Source organism: Plecotus auritus, assembly GCF_963455305.1.
Source record: "Plecotus auritus genome assembly, chromosome: 6".
Taxonomy (NCBI): Eukaryota; Metazoa; Chordata; class Mammalia; order Chiroptera; family Vespertilionidae; genus Plecotus; species Plecotus auritus.
The window spans coordinates 34,241,698-34,261,297 of NC_137773.1; the positions used below are offsets into that span (position 1 = coordinate 34,241,698).

Sequence of the window (19,600 nt, forward strand, 5' to 3'; positions counted from 1 at the left end):
AACAGTAAATGCGGTTAGTGGCCACGGTAGCGTTACTGATACCGCATCCGTATCAGCAAAAAAATGCAGCCGCAGCATGGCTAGTGTGACATGTCCTCTGTGTGTCTTTTTCCCTGCTGCGCGCGTCCGCAGTGGGGAAAAAAAACTGCAGTGGATACAAGCCCTAAAAGCTGAAAGTCTTTGTTGTTTTATTAACAAGTCATTGTGATGTACAGAATGTGAGAACAGGAAAAAATTGTGTTTGAGTAGAGCTCTTAATCTTACCTCAGAAAGGCTCTGATACTGTGCTCTCCAGGGGCGTGTCTCCCTACATCACCACGATAACGTGTCTACGCATTCCCAGGGTGATGTCGGGGGACGCGTCCGCGGGCATTACAAGGAGCCTCTGGAAGATTGAGAGGTTGTTCCTTCTATTGAATGGGCGGATATAAATCCCCCCACTCAGAAGAAGGAGCTGCGGCCGTGTTTCCCGACGTTGCCAGGTTAACACTGCTGCTGGTGAAGGAGCGGAGGGGAGAGCAAGAGAACCCTCCGCTCTTTCGGCTCTGCGGGCCGGATAGAACAGTCGAACGGGCCACATTCGGCCCGTGGGCCATAGTTTGCCCACAGCTGCTCTAGTGAGAAACACAATTTAGAATCATGACATCATTCTGGAAAACGGGCTGTGGACAAAGTATTTTATTTTGCCTCATTTTGTTCTCCATGTGAAAATAAGGCCCAGAGAATGCCCACCCCACCGGCACTCAGTGCCCCCGCCTCTGGAGCGTGTGACCAGCACGTACTGCAGGCTGCGTGGGGCGAGTGCCTGCAGGGCTTTCTCTCACTCCGTTGCCCCTTCACCTGCCGCGCCCTCCCTGCCCACCTTAGGCAGCTGGGAAAAGGGAAGTGAGACTTCTCACCTGTGTGGAGTGGCCTCTTCACTGGTGACATCTACAGGGATCTAAACAGAGGGAAGAATGAGGGTGGCCTGTGTCTCTTGGAAGCCAGGCAGAAGCATCCAATACAGAAATGACCTAAAGAAGTTTTCATTGTTTTTATTTGGAAACTTAGAGACAACTCCAGCTCCTCTGTGAATTCCCAGTGAGTTTACAGCAGTCGTGGGAAGCAGGTCTATTTTGCCCCACTTTTTGCCAGGTGCCAGTGCAGATAAAAAATAGGTGGCGATCTATCAATGGTCCAGCTGGGAGGGGAGGAGCAGAGCGCTTGCAATCGGAAAGAAGGGGTTCAGAGGTTAGCAGGTTCTGGAGAGGCCTCGCCCTGCAGGGAATGAGGCCCTGGTCCATGACATCAGCCCTGGCCCTGGGGAAAAAGGAGGAAAGGTAAGGCTTTCATATAATCAGTCAGCAAGGTCTAGCAGTCAAACAACCCACTTAGAGCTGCTTGGGTGAAGCAATGATTGGCAAAGTATCACCATGAGAACAGGCTGGCGGAAGGCTATGAGGTTGTCTAGGTTATAGTCAAACCTCGGTTCTCTGTACCGAACATCTCCCATCTTCAACAGTTGGCTTCTCAACCTGACAGCCCTTTCATGCTGATACCTGTATGATCAGTCAGACATTTCCTAGGTGACTAACAAAAGAGAGAATGTGTGAGTATGAGTCAGTTTATTGCTAAACTGCACGCTGTTAACATCTCAGGAAATGGTGCGGTGAATATTTTTGTGTGTTTTTGTTGCTGCTTATTATTATTAAATTTTAATTTTTACTGTACATTTCATTTCCTTTTTGTTAAATTTTCATTTATATTTCATGTCCTTTTTGTTTTAAAGTGTTTATAGATTAAACAGTACATTAGGCATGTGCTGTATGTATTATATACTGAGAGTATTATGCTGAGTGAAATAAGCCAGTCAGAGAAAGACAAATATCACATGATCTTACTTATAAGTGGAATCTAATGAACATAAACTGATGAACAAAATAGATCCATAGCCGAAACCGGTTTGGCTCAGTGGATAGAGCGTCGGCCTGCGGACTGAAGGGTCCTGGGTTCGATTCCGGTCAAGGGCATGTACCTTGGTTGCAGGCACATCCCCAGTGGGAGGTGTGCAGGAGGCAGCTGATTAATGTTTCTCTCTCATTGATGTTTCTAGCTCTCTATCCCTCTCCCTTCCTCTCTGTAAAATATCAATAAAATATATTTTTTTAAAAAAAGATCCATAAACATGGAGGTATAGAACAGACTGACATATCTGGGGGGTGGCGGGGGGGGGGGGGAAGGGCAGGAGGAGACGGGAAGAGATTAACCAAAGGACTCATATACATATATGCATAACCAATGAGCCAGACAATAGTGTTGTGAAGGCCAGGGGTGGGGTAGGGGTTGGGGGGGGGGTTAAAGGGGAGAAAATTTCAAAGAAAGGAAGATTAAAATGGAATCATTTGGGGGTCTGGAATGGATTAATTCAATTTACATGATTTCTAGTGGGGGAAAAAAGATTCGGTTTTCAAACAGCCTTCCAGAATGAATTAAGTTCAAGAACCAAGGTTCCACTATATTTGCATATTTTCATAAAAATGGGTGGGAGGGAGACTGTATCTATTCCCTTGAAAATGAATTTTCCTGACATCGAAAGTAGACCAATGAGGTTTGGAGTACGAAAGTCATGGCAGGGGCAGAACAGCATTATTTCTGGAAGGTTCTGGATGTGGGGGATCCAGGTGGACAGGTAGGAGTGGTGCACTGGAGTCACAGGCCTCAGACAAGCCCAAGAACTGACCCGTGGCTGGGCCCCCTTTCTATCACCAAAGGTCATCTCCCTCGCATAGTCTGACTCGGGTTTCTCCAATGAACAGATAAAACCACATCACGAAACAACCACCTCATGCTGAGTTCACTTGGGTACAAATGGTCCATGGGTCACTCTTGTGTTGACCTGGGGAGCTAACTAAGCAGGTGGGTGAAAAGGAAGTGTGGGAGCCGGGGAGCGCTCTGCATCTGGTTGTTAGATGGAGGCTGAAGCTGACTGGCGCTGGCTGTGTCCTGCAGGCACTTGAAAGCAATTCCGTGGATTCCCACTGCCCGCTCTCGGGCACTTTTGAGATGGTCACCATCCTACCACTTCCCTAGTTCTCTAATGACATCATCTCACTGTCTCCAGTTTAGACTATGAGGGAGGCACTGGTTTCCATGTGCTCTAGGCATGGATGCTACCCTGGCGTGAACCATGACTGGCCCGAGATCTCAGAGCTGGGGGGTAAATTCAAAGCCAAGACCTGTTAGAGAGCCTTGGTGTTCTTGGGTCAGAGCAGGAAGTTGATCTCCTGGTGTGAGGCTTGTTTAAGATGAGGCTCCAGAAAAGTCCCTGGGAAACCCTCCCCCCAATTCCTGCTGGGCGCACCAGCCTCCTCCCACCCCAGCAGACATCTGTGCTCTTGTATGGTCAGAGCACTTTCAGGAAGAAATGCTTCCCGTCGGGGTGGTCACTGTCCTGAATGGCCAAGTCCAAAACAATCAGGGTTTGGTGTGCTAGAAACTTCTTCCTTCCTCCTGAAGTAGCCAATCACCAGGGTGGTCACAAGTGACAGACTGCAACAGCTCTGGCAAGCGTCCAGCCACTCTGGGATCGGCCAGGCCTTGGCATTAAACCACCTTGCGGCTGAAGATTTAAGGACATGGAAAAACGGTCCTGGACTATTAAACAGGAGAGATTATAAAACATCGTGGGAAGTAGGATCCCATTTTGGGGCTACACATAAAAAACACTTAGAAAATAATAGAAAGGTCTTGGAATTACAGGGTTTTTGTTGCTGTTCTTTCAGTTGATTTCTTTTTTCTAGTTTTCTAGAAATAACATGCATTGATTTTATTATAGGATTATTTTTTAAAGGAGGAATGGCCAATATCTGAGCACAGCTTTAAGAACCAGACCTCCCTTCCCTGCCTTGGACATAACCCTAGTACAGTAACTTGTCACCCAAGATGTTTAATTATGCAAAATGCATTGCTGCCCTCTTCCTTTTATAAGAGAGGGCAAAAAGCCAGGGAAGCTGTGAATGTGGGTGCTTCAGTAAAGAGCTAAAAGCATTTGCTTTAAAGCCCATGTCTAGGGCTATCCCTGGCTTACTCTAGCCAGCCCAATCTGTCCTGCCCTCCCCCGGCCTGTCCAGGCATCCCTTAGGGCTCGGCTTCCTCAGGGAAGGTTGCAGGGAGGTTTGCTAGACCTTCCTGATGAAGACCATCCTTCTTGAGAGAATCTGCAGTCACCATAGCCAAAGCAAATTGGTTTCTGGGTAACTAGAAAAGTCAGCGACTCACTCCACTTTGTCTCTGAGCTCTGCAAGGGACCGGTTTGGGCCAGGGAAGGAGAAGCAAGAGAGGAAAAGGAGAGAAAGAACTGAGAAGATATTGAAGATTGATCATCCAGCCACTTGGTGATATTTGTGAGTGGCCATTCATGTGTCAAGCTCTGTGAGGAGGCACAGGCCATTGAGGTGAAATAATAGTCACAGTTCTTCTGGGACTTTCATGCTGGCTGGGAGTGAGGAAAATCATCAGGCAGTTACAATGCAGGGGGATGTGGTAGGGGCTGAGCAGGGGTTGTGGGAGGGAGCCTATAGCAGGCACAACTCCTGGCTGAGGCATCAGGGCAGGCTTTCTGGAGGAGGAGACTTCTAGACCAAGACCTGGATGACAAAGAGTTGATGAAGCCAAAGACAATGGGAAAGGTCTGAAAACAGCTTGGGGACAGGGGTAGCATTGCAAAGTCACAGAAATAAGAGTGAGGATGGTATACTTAGGATGGTGGTGTGGACAAGGTGGTTAAGGACTGATGCTTTACCTAGTGGGTAATGGGGAGCCATTGAAGGCATTTGAGCAAGGGAGTCTCTTACTCAGATTTCTGTTTTTAGATGCTTTGGGCCAGTGATCTTTCTGCAATAAGGAAAGGAGAAGGAAAGGGTGTGTGGGGGGGTGTGAGGGGGAGGAAATGGGACAGGGGCTGTCCCCTAGAGTTTTGGGAGCCTGCTGGTGGCTCTCAGACTCAGGCGCTTAGTTCAGTTGGAAGATGGGAAGATGGTGCCCATGTGACAGAGGTGGGTACCCTGGTTTGAATCCTCATTTCTGAGGATTAATACAGATTAGATAGAAAACCAATGCAGAGAGACATTTTCATGGCCAAGAAGAGAGTTTCAAGCTCTGGGAGGTGCAACTGACCTGGCACTCAGGGGCTGGTCACTGGGTAGTCCCCTCTGATGGCCCGCAGCGAGAGCTCATACCCCAGGAACATGGCTGCGCTCATGGGGAAGCCCCGCACAGCATTCACCGTGATGCCTCTGAAAAACACCTGTGACAGGGGATGGCATTATCACAGGGGCCTGACCGCACCTCTGCAGGGCCACAGCGAGGGCAGGGGAGGGCTGGTGGTGATGCCTGCTCAGGCCCGTCTCAGGCTGGGCCCTGCAGAGCCCAAAGGACCTGTGCAGGCAAAGGCTGCCTGGGATGCCCAGCCATGCCCTGCCCTGACCCAGGTCACGTCGGATGTCACTTCCCCTGCCAGGCTTGGCCCACATGCACTGTGACAAAACTGTTGAGTCCTGTGAACACCACATCTCCTTGCTTAATTGCTGCTCTCTCTTGTGAGCACACACATACACACATGCACACACATGCATGTGCACACATGATTTTCAGGAATCTAGAAGTCAGAACTCTCCCCTCCTCTTTGCAATGGTGGACAGAGCACCAGCCCCAACCAATACAGTCACAGGTGCTTCCTGGGACATCCCCAGGTACCAGTGGGGAGAACTCAGGCCGTGTGAAGAGGGCAGACAGAGAGCTGAGGCACAGCTGTGCCATTTAGTAGCTGTGTTATTTGGGCAAGTGGCAGCCTCTGGAATCTTAATTTTCCAACAGTAAAAGGGGGTGATCATGCTACTGACCTGATACCATTGTTGAGGGAATAAATGAGATGACGCTGTGGAGCACGGACACAGTGTTGACTAGCACATCACCATCCTTGTGATCTAAAGTCATTGCTTTGGACTCGATCACTAGTGTGAGTGCCTCGGGGTGGTGGCCTATTGATGAGCCGCTAGCCTTGTCCTTAATACAAGAAGACTCTGTTTGCCTTCCCTCCCAGGGAATACGATAAGGTGCTTTCCTTCCCCTCTGAGTCCTCTTGCCTGGTGCAAGAAGACACTAATCAATGTGACCTAATTCCAGCCCTTGGAAAGTTTATAACCTACTAAAGGAGCTAAGCCCCACTCAGGAATAATTACAACATAATGTAGAACATGATGAGACTAGATAAGGGCTTTGGTGAGCAGTGAGGTGGAGAGGAACTGTCCTTAAATGTCCTCCCTGGACAAAACATCTAAAGGCAAATTCCTATCCAAGCATAAATGACTCGGTAACTGTCAGGCATAAGATGCAACTCTGTTAACTGAGTCCTGTATAATTTACTAGGTTTATGGGTTAGGACTGGTATTGTAATTTTAAGGAAGTGGAAATCCAGCCCTTTGCATTCCCTGTTTGCTTAGTAGCTGGGCACTGTGGTGTCAGGTTATGTGCAGGCCACTGACAGGACGTCAGGGGACCTTCCTTCAGGAGCGGTGCCTGCATCTTGCTACTCTGTGGCTGTCGGGGAGACGCAGATGGATGGGAAGGGGAGAGAGGGCCTTGTGGACTTGAGAAGCCTGGGCCCCAGGGAAGGGAGCTGATGGACAGGATCTAAGAGGTGAGCAAGTGGCTCCTCTAAACCCTGGAGCAATTCAGGTAGGGGGTAAGGGGGATCCTTGCGACATTAGCTCTCCTTTCTCATGTCTAACCTCTCTGGAATTCCACAGGCTCACCATGAGTGACTGAATAACAGCCAGGAACCGGGTCAGGCTCTGGAGGGAAATTCCATGCTGGGTGCCTCAGGGGCTCCCCTGCAAGGCAAGCCAGGCAGATCCTCCTGTCCCACAGCACTGGGCCCTGCAGGAGCCCTAGGCCACTTCAGACAGACAGACAGACAGACACTCCTCCCTCCAACAGCTGCAGCCGCTCTGCCTCTGCTCTGCGAGGCTGAAAGGTGGCTAACAAAATGCATACCTTCTGACTTTTACTGCGGCTCTCAGAACACAAAAAAACACTGGACTGAGTTGTTCCTCATGAAGCCTCAATGGCTCCCCACTGCCCAAGGTCAAGTACACACCCTTCCCTGGCCTGTCAGGACCCACAACCTCTATTCCTGCTCTTTACCTGGACTGCCTCTTACACCTCACACCTGTCACTCTGGACAGTCTAAAAGCCTGTCATTCCTCCTAAGGGACCAACTCTCTTCACCACTGGGCCTCTGCTAGAATGCTCCCAAGTCTGGCTGCACCCTCTAGTAGTCCTCCCAGGCCACCTATGCTGGATGATGGTCCACTGCCTTCTGTGCAGTCATCTCTCTGCCATCACAGCACTTCTCACACCCCTGCCAACTGCCCGTGACTGGCCCATCCTCTCATTAATAATCCCAGTAAGGGCAGTGGGAGCAGGGCTGTGTGTGTGGCTCATCTCTGAACCCTCAGCACCTGCACTGTGCTTGGCCTAGAGAACCCTATAGCAGCAGTTGCCAACCTTTTTGACCTCACGGACCACCAGTGGTCTGCGGACCACCGGTTGCCAACTGCTACTCTATAGATCTTATTAAATGAATCAATGAATGGATGGATGAAAGGAAGGAAGGAAGGAAGGAAGGAAAGAAGAGAGGAGGAAGGACTCATTGATACCAGAAGTATGGTTTCTGAGCTGAAAGAGTCCCAGTGTGATGTGATAGTGGGGTATTCCTGGAGTGGAGAGAAGGCTCCAGACCCCCCATGTTGCAGAACCAAAGAGTAACCAACCCCGGTGCTTCAGGAAGCTTTCTACTACAAATGCTCCTCTCTGTCTCTCCTTAGAGTTATCCACTCTCAGCCTACTGTCCCAAATCCTTTCACAAGGACTCCAAGTCACTCCTCCAGCATCCTATTTCAGATGACAGCTCTCCAAGTATAAGCCATGGCCCCTGTAGCCCACAGCAATCCTCACAGCAGGCAGAAGATAGGTCCAAAACTTGGGAATGCCCTGACTTCTAACACCCATCATGAAGGCTGCTTTACCTCTAATCATTAAGAGAGTTACGAAAAGGGCTACTAACGTTGAACACTGCCATCATCATTTTAATGTTTTCCAATTCTCTCTTACCACTGAGTTATTCTCCCAGGGGAAGTGGAAACAACTTAGGGCTTTGTACATCCCTCAGTGAGCTGCAGTAAAAGTGTTTTGGAGTGGGTATTCCATAAAGCAGTGCCCAAGCCAAGTGGGACTGGAGCCATCCCTCGGCCCTGGGAAAAGGCGTTCCTCCTACTGCTATGAATATGACTGTGAGACAACCCAACCTTCCAGGACTGTGTGGGAATTTTTGTTACCATATGTTATTTATATGCAAACATACAAATATACGTAAGTATCCATACACATATATATGCACGCACAGGCTGTGAATATTTTTGGAATACATCACTCGAAATAACAGCGATTGCCTTTGAGAAGGTACTGGGAACCACCAGAGTGATATTTAGACAATATATCTTCTTATACCTTTTGAAACTTCCTATGTTCATACATAACCTTCTTTTAACCTTCTAATAAAAAATTTAAAAATTAACCTCAGTCAATGAGGTGATTAATCAAGCTGAATATGACTATCTTTGCTTAACACCTATCTCTGACTATAAACTATGGACCAAATGCAATTGAGATTTAAAAATGGATCATCTGGCCTTAGTTGCCCTCAAGGACATTTTTTACTGAGCACCAGAATTTTTGGAGGAAATAATATCAGCAATATATTTTGCCTCTACAGACATTTTTAGAATTATGACATTAATATTTCAGATAACAGACAAAAACATCTCATATAAAAACAGAACATCCCATTTGAATCTCTCTTATGTGTACTCGTTGGTTGAATCACAAACTGTGCTTCTGCCAAAAAAAGAAAGGACAATTGAGGTGAGAATTCTAGGAAGAGGGCAGAGCAGGAAATATAGGAATCTGCCTCCGCACCTACACAACAATTGTACAAGCAGAATCTGTCTGATTTTGGAATTCTGGAGTTTATTGAAGGTTTGGACAGTAAATTGTGATTAATTTCAGCTCTTAGCACCGTAGCAGCTATCCATCCTCCACGCAAGCCCTGAGGCAGGAAGCTGTGCACTGTACTTGCAGCAGCCTGCACACAGCTTATGGGAGCCAGGATAGCAAAAAGGACCCAGCCCTCCCAATATTGAAGATGTTTCTGATCACTGATTGCTGTTTCTTGTCAGAGAGGTACCATTGTTGTTTCAACCAACCCCACCCTCCATTGATACAAGCCCCTGGCTAAAGGGACTTCTAGGGGATTTAAAGGGCTAATGCCCTTCCCCCTTCATTTTCCTCTTTTTCTCCTTAAAGACTGGGACATTCAAAAGCAACTGCATGTTTGGGGAAAATTAGAAAGTGACTGAACATGCTCAGGGAAAGCTGCCGGCTCAGAAAAGACCTGAAAGGATTTAAGTTCACACCTGATCCTTGGCACAGAGAGAGCCTGCAGCAATCAGAAAAACGAAACAATAAACAAAGACAATAACAACAAACACTAAGCCCTTGTAAAAGGGAAGAATCTGATTTCCAGAGTTACCTCATTACTGTATTAGATTCAGAAGTTTAGTTTTTAACCAAAAATAAAATCACAAGGCATTCAAAAAAATAAATCAATCAACAGAAACTGTCCCTGAAAAAGACCTGATAGCAGAACTACTTGACAAAGACTTTAAAATAACTGTCTTATAGATGCTTGAAGAACTGAAGGAAGATGTAGAAAAAGTCAAGAAAATGATACTTGAATGAAATTGAAATATCAGTGATGAAACAAAAAACTCAGAAAGAAACCAAACAGAAATTCTGGAACTAAAAAGTACAATAGCTGAAATTTAAAATTCACTAAAAGGATTCAAAGGCATATTTTAACAAACAGAAGACTCAGCAAACTTGAAGGTAAGACAATGAAAAGTATTGATGACAAGGAACAGAAAGGGAAAAGATTGAAGAAAAGTGAACAGAGACTAAGGGACCTGTGGGAAACTCTGAAGCCAGCCAACATATGCTTTGTGGGAGTCCCAGAAGGAGAAGAGAGAAAGGGGCAGAGAGAATATTTGAAGTAATACTAGCTGAAAACTTCCTAAGTCTGATGAAAGACATGAATATAAACATCAAAGGATCTCAATAAATTCCAAGTAGGATGAACTCGAAGAGACCCACACCAAGACATATAATAAACTTTTTAAAGACAAAGAAATAATCTTGAAAGCAGCGAGAGAGAAGCAACTCACTGGACAAAGGATACTCAGGAAGGTAATTTTAGAGGCCAGAAGACAATGGGACAAATATTCAAAGCACTAAAAGAAAAAAAAAAGTAATCAATTGGGAATCCTATATCAGCACCACTATCATTCAAAAGTGAGGGAGAAATTAAAACATTTCCAGATAAACAAAAGCTGAGGGAATTCATTACCACTAGACCCACTCTGCAAGAAGTGCTCAAAGGAGTCCTTCAGAGTGAAATGAAATGACATTGGACAGTAACTTCAAGCTATGTGAAGAAATTAAGACCTCAATAAAGGCAAATCTGTAGGGAGAGTGACGTCAGCATCATAGCAGTACAAGACATTCCTTGCTTGGTCCCCACCTCAACAACAAAAATTTGGCGTCCATCCATGAACAGAAGTGCCTCTGTGGGAGTTGAGAGATCCAGCACCATACACCAAGGGACCCAAGAGCAGTGGGTCCCATTTGTACATCAGGTAATAGGCAGACAGACCTCAGTACCGACAGTGGAGTCTGCAGGACCTGTGAACTGGCTCCAGCCCCTGTTGGCCATGGTCCACGAGCACCTGGAGAATTCTGACTTGGGCATTCTCCCACAGATGAGGCAGCCTTTGTGGAAGTCCAGGTTTTGAGAGGAGAAGTCCCAGTACCCCATTGGAGCAAAACAAATAAAAGTTTGGATGCATTGGAGTGGGCAATTAGTAACTATTGGAGGGCTTGGGACAAGGCAGCTACATGAAAAAAAGGCCCAGAGATCAGTAGTAACATTTAAACTAATAAAACTCCTAATACTAATGCCAATGACAAATGGATAACTTTTTCTAAATGTTCTCTATGTGTGATGCATTAAGCTAAGCACTTTTTATATGCGTAATTTAATTTAACCCACAAATATCCCTGTCGTTCATGGTAGGGATGGTTATCCTTGGAGAAACTGAGGCCCAAAGAGGTGAAGCAACTAGTGTGGATTCCTCCAGCTCACAAGTAACCAAGCTTGGCTTGGAACTCAAATCTGCTGATCCCAAGAGGCATGTCAAGAAAATCAGGGGCCCATTTGCGGGAGAACAAACAAGACTGTTGCTTTAGAGGGTGTTCGGGGTGTCATGGGAGGTAAGATAGACAGGGATGAATTTGTTTATAACCTTGGGTGCCAGGTGTGGAAGTCTGGTCTTCATTCTGGGACAGTTTAGAGGCAGGAAGGGGCTTGGGTTTAGGACAGACTCTGGTGCAGGGAGGAGAAGCAAGGAGGAGGGAAACGAGGCCTGGTTGGAGGCTGCCTCAATAGCTGAGACCAGAGGTGATGGGGTCTGTACTTGCGTGGGTGGGGGAGCAGAAGACAGATCAGGGAGCTGGAATCTGTGAGACATGATGACTGAGGTGGTTCTGGGACTTCCCACTTGGAGTGGGAAGGGGAAGGCACTGAGCAATGAGTGAGGATGGACCTCCCGGCCTATCTTGATGAGAAGGCAAGCTTTGGTGACACACAGATGTGGGTCTGGGTCCCGGTTCTGCCACGCAGCAGCTGTTTAACCTCAGGTGGGTTACTAGTCCTCTCTGAATCTTGTCAGGTGGGGTATACACCCACCTCCTCCACCAGCCCGGGGCAAGGACCAGATGAGACAAGTTTCTCCTGTAGTTCTTGATAAATGGTAACCACCTGCACCTCAGTTTCCCTTCTCTATACTCTCACATGCCCCCCAATGTGTGACCCGCCTTCCAGGGACTGAACTGACCCCGCCGGGTTATTGTGTAAACACAAAAACAAGCATATTCTTGGATGGGGAGAGAAAAACAAACTTGTGCCAAAGTTCAAAGTACTGCTGTGGGCTTACTTTAAGACCTTCCTTCTGGTAACTCTGGGAGATACAGTCCAGGACACCTTTGTATTTGTTTAAATAAACCCCATCAGCCTGGAGTCGACTTTTCACAACATCCATAGGAGTCGCTGTCCCCCAAGAAATTGCTCCTGTAAAGAGAGAGACAAACAGGAGTCAGGGGCTGGCTGGTTGGGGTCTGGAGGGGACCCTGCAGCTTCCTGCCACTCAGAAGATTAATCAGCTGCTGAGGGAAGTGAAAAAGTTCAGGGTCAGGGCCTACAAAGGCTGTTCCTGAGCCTCCCTTGAGACTTGCTGTGGGACTTCACAGAATTATCCTACCCTGCAGGCCTTGGTTTGTCATCTGTAAAATGGGGCAGCAGTACCTGTCTTCATGGGGTTGCTATGAGGGTAAATAAACAGATGTGAGGCATTTAGCACAGTGCCAGGTGCACAGCCAGTGCTTCGTAGGTGGAAGCCTTTCTTAGCAGCTTTTATTGGAGAAACAGGAACAGGCTCACCAGTGCTTTCAGCACCTTTCCAGGCACCGGGGGAGGCCCAGGCTGAGTCTGAGGAGGAGGGCTCGCAGCTCCCTAGAGGCAGGATCTACCCCGAACACACAGAAGCTAAACAAGCGCTGGCCAGCCTGGGGATTGGAAAGAAATGCAGGAGCAGGTCTTTAAAAAGCTCTTATCTCTTCCAGGTATATGGAATAAAAGTCTTAGGACCTCGAGCCCTGCGTCATCCTGGTTGGACACGCTCAGGTGCCCTGGTTTGAGCACTTTTGTGACTTGCAGGGACTCTGGGAAAACAACACCGGGTTATTGTGTGAACACAAAAACTAGCACATTCTTGGATGGGCAGAGAAAAACAAACCTGTGCCAAAGTTCGAGGCAGCTGGTTTGCAAGTTTTGTAATTGCTGCCAAGAGGCTCCCCAAAGAGGAGCCCCAAACTCTGCTCATCCTGGCCTCCCTCCAGCCCCTGTGGCCACGGTGTCAGGGCGCCCGCTGGACCTCTCTTCCTTCTGCTTCAGGTCAGGATAACAGGCCGCTTCCCTTGGCACTCTCCCTGTTCCTCAGCCCAAGGGCGAGGGTACTACAGATGGAGGTTTGCTTGCCAGGCCACTCACACCTGCTCTCTCCGGAAATGAGAATGAGCGCAGGTGGGGCTTTGTTTGTCCTCAGCCAGAGAGTACTTCCTGAGCACATACTAGGAGTGGCCAGCCTCAGGCAACCGGGCGGTGGGAGTGAGGGAAAACACTGGTGTTTGGGCTTTGTTATGTGCTGGCAGAGTTTCACACATAGCTAATTATGAGGAGGAGGAGGAGGAAAGACAATTTCCTTCTCTCAGCAGCAAAGGCCATGTTATCAGCCTCTTAAAAAGCTTTCTCCATGTTCAACATTGACCAATGTCACCCCAATTAATTTAATAAATAAATAAAGGCATTCTCTCTTGACTCCCAGGCCCCTCTAGCTATGCTGCACTTCTCTCTGCCCTGTTGGAGCAGTCAAGTCCCTCCCAGGTGCTGGGCTCTCCAATTTTCTTTTCCCACTCTCTCAGTCCCACTTCAGTCAGGTTTCCATACCTTCTCTTGACCAAATGGGGCTTGTCAAAGTCCCTGGCGGCCTATATACCTCACAGAGGCCCTTGGTGGGAAAGAGCCAGGGCAGCCCGCAGCAAAGAGACCAGTGGGGCCGGAGCCCAGAAGCCGACACGGGAGCAGAGAATGAGTGCAGGCGGGTAATAGGCGGCCGGTCACAGAGGGCCTTAAACACCACTGCAAGGACACCAACTTTTACCTTACGTGACAGGGGGATGCAGTGTGAGTTCTGAGTAGGGAGGTTAAGTTCTGGTCCATGGTCATGAAATGAGTAAGTATGGATTTGAACTTGGATTTTCTGATGCAGAGTCCCTGCTGAGGTCTGCACTGGCCGTGTGACCTTGGGTTGGCCACTTAATTTCTCTGAACCTGATCTTTATCATCCTAAAAAATGGGGAGACTGATTCCTACCTTCTGGAGGTAACAAAATCCTCACACGAGGAAGGTTTATAGTGTGCCAATATTAAAAAATGGCGAACCGTAATAACTAATTTCCTTTGAAAAGCTCAGTAACACCTGACACAGAGCAAGTGCTCAAAATGTATCTTCTGACTGAAAGAAGCCCAAATAGGGACTTGCCATCTCCACAGGTCCAGTGGAGAGGAGATGGAAGAAAGGGGGGACTGTCCTGCATTCCTAGCCCTTTCTCTGACACATAGTAGGTATTTAACATGGAATTGTTGGATGAGGGCTGAGTAGGGCACGGTAGGCCCCCCAAACTGTCTTACTGCGGTGGCCAGCACAGGGACAGGTATCAACGCTGCTGTCTTACCTGCCATGCCACCTGCCAGCCACACAGCATAGGGGCTGGGGTCTGCACAGGCCTCAGGTGTGATCCAGTCGGTCAGGAACACATAGGGGATAAAGTAGAGGCAATAGCCCGGAACATCCCTCAGCATCATGGCACCGGCACCCCGGTATAGCCCCGCCAGGCCCTCAGTCCGCACGATGGTTGCAATGCAATGCACAGGCCCCTGGTAGGCTGGCTGCTCCCCGAGAGCCACTGCCCTGGGCTTCAAACTGAGGCTGGCTGCAAAGACAGGGCAGGTAAGATGACAAGTGACCCAGAGAGCAAGAGATTGGCCATTCTCTGGCACTAGAGCCGGCCCAGCCCACTGACAGTTCCCTCTCAGGTGGCCCACTGGTTTTTACCAAACCTCTGACCTTCTTGACAGCTCAAACCAGGATTCTGGAATCCCAACAGAGAGCCCTGCCAACATGAGCAGGCAGATTGGAGACAATCTACCCAGGTGATAAAGCACCAATTGCCTTAGAATGTTCAGGGGCTCCCGGTCAACCATCACTATATCTCTCTCACAGATGTGACTGTAGAATGCCTAGGATCAACTATGAGAAGGCACACCAAGCTCTTTCTTGAAACAGAGACTGGAAAATCCAGCACACCGTGTGTGTGTGTGTGTGTGTGTGTGTGTGTGTGCATGTGTGTACTTGTGGTAAAAAAGTACACGAGTCCTGGCTGAGTGGCTCATTTGGTTGGAGCTTCATCCAGTACACCAAAAGGTTGTGGGTTTGATTCCTGGTCAGGGCACATACCTAGGGTGTGGTCTGATTCCAAGTTAGGGCATGTATGGAAGGCAACTGGTCTCTCTCTCTCTCTCTCTCTCTCTCCCCCTTTCTAAAAAAAAAAAAAAAAAAAAAATCAATAAAAAGCATATTTTTTTAAAAGTACATGAGATTTGGACCCAGTTCCAAATCCTGGCCTCACCACTTACAAATATTTGGTCGTTGGTAGGCCACCCTTTCCAGCCTTTGTTTCCTTATCTTTATTAGGAAGACAGTATTGTTCCCTTTATACAGAATACAATACTGTAGTGTATATTGAAAGTCGCTAAGAGAGATTTTAAAAGTTCCACCACATACACACCCAGAAAATGGTAACTGTGTGAGGTGATGGGCATGTTAACTAACCTGAACTTGGTAATCTTTTGCGCTATACACATATATCAAATCACATTGTATACCTTAAACTCACACAATGTTTATGTTAATTATCAATAAAGCTGAAAAATATTTGTTCATAAAAGAAAAGGAGCACAGGCTTTTGTGGGTATAAACAAGGCAGTAACTATCAAGTTCTCGGCATAGTCAGTCCTCAGAACATTGCGGAGGTACAGGAGATGCCCACAGCTTATTAATAAGACCGAGGTTGACTGGCACACATCCGATGCAGGATGCGCCGGCTGGAGAGCTGGACAGTGCTCACTGACTCACCCCACCCTGGTGCCATTGGCCCCTCCAGGTCCAAGGCACAGGGCTGCTGTCTCCTTGACTGACCTCCAGGGTCAGGTCACAGGTTGTATGTCTAGCTTCTTCTAGGGGTATGCATAGCCACCAAGCAGTGACTCTGGCTCTCAGATTTAAACCTTCCACCAGCTCCCCCGGCCACATCTCTGATGTTCATATCCTCTGCTATGGACCCTTTAGCACAGCTTTGACGCATGGCCAAATAGACATCCCTGTTCCCATGCAGGTAAAGCAGACTTATTCTCAACTTTTTCCTGTCTTAAAGAACTACCATTACATGTCTAGGAAGGAAGCTTGCCTATGACCACATGCCTATTTTGCCATGGGGTTTAACTCCCAGAATGTACCATTTCTGGTTTTACACCTCTGGCAAAGAGGAACATCAGTTTCATTATAGAGTTGAACTTCCAAGTTCCCCAAATAGTTCCATCTTTATTAGAGGAAAGGTCAGGACAAGATATTCAGCTCCATGGTGCCGCAGTCCAAATTGGAGATTTGGGGGTAAAGTGCAACTTGTCCTTTCACGAGTCCCAGAGTAAGTGAGGTCGAGGAGGAGGTTTCCATTTTCCTAGGAAATGTGCTTAAAAAAACTAATCTTATATTTTCCTTTGGTGGGATGGGGAATGGGGGCGAGCACCCACAGCCACACATGTTAAAACAACTGCAGTGTGGGAAGGAGACTGAGTCCCACTCACTTCTACAGCAGATCCCACAGGAAGTGAGCTACTTTTAGTGGCCACTTTGTGGGGGCACAGGGCCCTCTGAGCTCAGAGCAAGATCAGACACTGTGGTCTTTCAAAGCCCACTGAGACATCACTGGACACCCCTTCCTCTCCAAAATCTACCATAACACGGCTGGGGTCATCGGGGAAATTTTGGCACGAGACAAACTAGATGTAATTGTCCTAACATAAACTTTGCCTGGGCCACACTCATGTCCAAGTGCAGTGATCTGAGTAAAAGTTTTAATGAATCAGCTCTGGGAATGAGGTGGCTTTCCGAAGTTACTGATTGAAGGAGGGCACCTGATAACATCCTGCTTATTCAGAGGACAGATGTTGAAAACAGTATTTGCCCAACCTCCAACTGGCCCTGGGAATAGAGAACCTGAACTTTCCTTTTCTTTCCAGAGTGAGCAATAAGGAAATCCTCTCCATTCTCCCAGGTTTGTCACACAAGCAATCTAGATTTTATTGCTTGAGAATGATCCATTTATGACTATTAAAGCCGTAAAACTGTCATGATGACTACCATCTTCTGAATGCTGCCTCAAGCCTGAACTGGCGGCCAGTGCCTTCTGGACACAAGTTGGTACTGCGAAGGCCTTGGGACTCCACCCGACTCCCTCATCCCCAAGTGTTTGTTATTTAAAAAAAAAAAAAAGACTTTTTATTTGAAAAAAATTTTCAAATTTGAAAAAAAATACAAAAAATAAAAATTGTATAAAGAACACCCTTAATATTCGCTATCCAGATTCACCTGTTGTTAACAATTATTTTATGGTTTGTGCACTCTCCTCCCCCATCCCTTCTCCCTCAAACACGCATGCAATGACTAAGCAGCTGCCATGGTCCCCATGCCTAAACCTGTCAGGGCTGTGCTCATCTCCAGGCAACAGTGGCCTGACCTGGGGTCAAGGATTCACACGTCAGCTATGGGTATGATGTGGGTTTCAGGACTTACAGGTTGAAGGGCAGTATCTGATAAGGTCCTCCTTGTCTGAAGGTGTCAATGTTGGGAAAACACTTGCCAAACCTTGAATCAGCCTTGTGAACAAGACCCAAACCTGCACTTGTTTTCGTCTTCCCTAAGATAAGCTATAAGGAAATTATTTATACATACATAATTTTATATTCTGAACCATTTTAGGGTGAATTATATACAAAATGGCCCTTTACCCTTAAATACTCAGAATATGTATTTTCTAAGAATAGGGTATCGTCTTACATACCATAGTGCAGTTATTGGTTTCATAAGCTACGTTGACAATACTGTTACCTAATGTACTGCCTATATTCACATTGTCATTTGACCTCATAATGACCTTTAAAGCATCCCTCTCTCTCCCCAGCACGGAATCCAGTCTACTCAGGTGTTGCATTTAGTCATCATGTCTCTTTAGCTTCCTTTAATCTGGAGCCTTTCCACAACCTTTCTTTGTCTTTATGACACTGACATTTTTTTAAGAACACACTGCCCGCCTTCTTGTAAACAGAACTTTCCTCATTTGGGGTTTGTTTGATGTTTCCTTGTTTTTACATTAAGGTTATGAGTTCCTGGCCCAGCCTCCTCCCCATTCTCACCTCTTTTCCCACGAAGGCTAATCATTTTCAAGAGCCTTCTCTGGCCTCCTATGCTTGTTTTGCAGTTTGTTTTTTTAATTGAGGTATACTTTACATTCAATTGAAGGTATAGCTATTAAGTGCACAAAGGAGAGTTTTGACAATTGTCGCTACACCCTACTGAGAAGATGACAACTTATACTTAAACTATTTTGGTTTCAGCTCACTCAGGCAGAGCAAAAATTCCAAATCTACCTACCCTCTCCCGCTTTTCAGGGTAAAGAATTCTGCACATCAACATGTCACTCAATGAGAAGCATAGCTTTCTTTAAGGCGATGGTTGTTACGGGCCCATCTGCAATAGCAGTAGTGCTATGGACGATTCATCTTGGACCACAGAGCAGAAACTGCTATCAGTTGCTCAGACCACAAGATGCTCTGTGGCTGGGGCAGGGAGTCGTGGCCCTGAGAGGTATGGCCTGGATGGGAGCCTTGACAGCTAGACATAGAAAAGCACTGACTGACTGAGAGTTCCGGGTAACACTAGCAGAGGACCAATTTTAGTTTGTGAAAAACAAATTTTGCTGATCCCTAAAAACTGACTTGGGAGGTTGCTGGCAGTTCTTAGAAATATGCCCAACTGAATTCCATGGCCTTCCATGTCGTTCCTGCAAAGACCCTGAGAAAGGAGGCCAGGTGCTAGACCAGTATCATGTCTTCACTTAACACCATAGATAGCCCAGCCGGCATGGCTCAGTGGTTGAGCATTGACCTATAAACCAGGAGGTCATAGTTCAATTCCTGATCAGGGCCTATGTCCGGGTTGCAGGCTCAACCCCCAGTGGGTACATGCAGAAGGCACTCAATCAATGATTCTCTCTCATCATTGATGCTTCTATCTCTCTCTCCTTCTCCCTTCTTCTCTGAAATCAGTAAAAATATAAAAAATAAAAATGAGAGGAACCAAGATGGCGGCATAGGTCAAGACCTAAACTGCTGCCTCGCACAACAATATCAAAACTACAACTGAAAGACAAAACGGACACCATCCAGAACCACAGGAAAAGTGGCTGAGTGGAAATTCTACAACTAGAAGGAAAGAGGAAAGCACATTGAGACTCAGAGGAGCTGCAAAGGGCTGAGGTACAGAGACGCGCGCGGAGAGGACGGGCGGCTGAGTGCATGGCTGGCTTTCCCAAGCTGGAGGGAGACGGAAGCTCCCAACTGCGCTGAACTCCAGTCCCAGGAGAGACTCTGGGAACCCAGACTCATTCAGGGGGAATCTGGACTGTCAGGAAAAGAGAAAGCACACTGAGACTTGGGA

At 47.2% G+C, this 19,600-nt stretch overlaps 1 protein-coding gene across 5 annotated transcripts in view; it reads right to left on the reverse strand.

The window, feature by feature from the left end:
* Positions 1-664: 664 nt before the first annotated feature.
* The window catches only part of SLC25A48 (solute carrier family 25 member 48), a 43,746-nt gene continuing 24,810 nt past the window's right edge, over positions 665-19,600 (reverse strand). For 2 of the 5 annotated variants that reach the window (XM_080672561.1, XM_080672560.1), the window contains 4 exons: positions 14,502-14,759; positions 12,147-12,280; positions 5,155-5,284; positions 1,019-1,299 (listed from right to left, as the gene is read on the reverse strand). In XM_080672561.1, the coding sequence (XP_080528687.1) occupies positions 5,162-5,284; positions 12,147-12,280; positions 14,502-14,759 (515 nt within the window). In that variant the 3' untranslated portion in view covers positions 1,019-1,299; positions 5,155-5,161. Of the gene's footprint in view, positions 941-1,018; positions 1,300-5,154; positions 5,285-12,146; positions 12,281-14,501; positions 14,760-19,600 lie in introns of those variants that run through there. The other 3 variants (XM_080672564.1, XM_080672563.1, XM_080672562.1) reach the window with 2 other exon arrangements.